This window comes from Sinocyclocheilus grahami, unplaced genomic scaffold (genome assembly GCF_001515645.1).
Source record: "Sinocyclocheilus grahami isolate Dianchi unplaced genomic scaffold, SAMN03320097.WGS_v1.1 scaffold315.1, whole genome shotgun sequence".
Lineage (NCBI taxonomy): Eukaryota > Metazoa > Chordata > Actinopteri > Cypriniformes > Cyprinidae > Sinocyclocheilus > Sinocyclocheilus grahami.
In genome coordinates this window covers 612865-614127 of record NW_015505494.1, presented here as the reverse complement: position 1 = coordinate 614127, position 1263 = coordinate 612865, and the positions used below count along the sequence as shown (strand labels likewise).

The 1263-nt window shown below is 42.1% G+C and overlaps 1 protein-coding gene across 1 annotated transcript in view; it reads left to right on the top strand.

The window, feature by feature from the left end:
• The window catches only part of LOC107601945 (palladin-like), an 11584-nt gene that overhangs the window by 6381 nt on the left and 3940 nt on the right, over positions 1-1263 (top strand). The window contains exon 6 of the mRNA XM_016294313.1: positions 862-1069. Within this exon, the coding sequence (XP_016149799.1) occupies positions 862-1069 (208 nt within the window). The remainder of the gene's footprint in view (positions 1-861; positions 1070-1263) is intronic.

Here is a 1263-nt window from a genome sequence, read left to right as displayed (position 1 = left end):
TCTCTCTCTCTCTCTCTCATGTTGTTGTCTAATTGTAGTTTTACATTGTTTCTGTCTCATGTCTGGCTGTGATCTGTGTATATCAGAATTAAGGCTCGCTGTGACATAGAGGGATTCACATGCTATAAAAAGACCCTGATTAGTAATGCACTCATGCACAGCGACCTTAATGTCAATGGTATTTATAGAACCGATTTATTTCCTCTGGCTTTGAGGCTTTCCAAACTTTCCAGGCCACCAATGTCCCTAGATGCAGTTCAGGAGGTCTAAAATCAAAGGGCCTTTTTTCAGTTCGAGTTCTCTGCTTTTTCACTTAAACAGTCTGTTCTTTCAATTCATGAACGCACTCAAGTTGGCTGTAGTGAGATGTGTGATGGACATTGTAAGCATCACGTAGGGAATATGCACACCCAGGGGAACGGCACTTGAGCAGTGTGTTCACAAACGTCATGAAAGTTCTCAGGAACATCACATCAAATGTAGATGGACAAACGAGCATCTCAGTCCCTCTTGGCCCCACGCGTAAACACACAAACACATGCACACATTCATAAACAAATATGAACACACAGACACATTGACTGGTGGTCTGTTGCTGACACACCTTCGGGTGGAGCAGGTGTTGTGTTTCTCAGGAATGTGAGAGTTGTTGAAAAAGAGCTGAGGCATTGTGCACAGACTGATTTCCCATGAGAACCGCACGCATACAGCCACCAGATACCCTAAACCAGACATAAACACTAGTATTAAGGTTGAAAATACTTTAAAAGAGGCAATTGCACCATAATTGACATTTTATAGAAGAGTGGGAAAGAACCAATTTTGCTGAAAACAATTGATTGACTTGTCTTTCAAACATAGGTAAGTGGCCTGCCAACACCTGACCTCATCTGGCAGCTGAATGGCCAGACCATCCGTCCAGACCCCTCCCACAAGATGCTGGTGAGGGAGAACGGGGTTCACTCATTGGTCATTGAGCCTGTCACTAGCAGAGATGCAGGAGTTTACACGTGCATCGCCAGCAACAGAGCTGGACAGAACTCATTCAACCTAGAGCTCATCGTTGCAGGTACACAATCATTATCATCTGCACAACCATAGAGTGCAACTTGTAATGGAAGACACTGTACTAAGATGTATTGTAAATTATTATTATAAAATGTAAATAAAAATAATGAGATGGAAAGAATAAGATGCATGCCATTCTGGTGAAAAAATAAATGTACATTAGCGAAGAAAAGGTTGGGGTTGGTAAGATTTTTT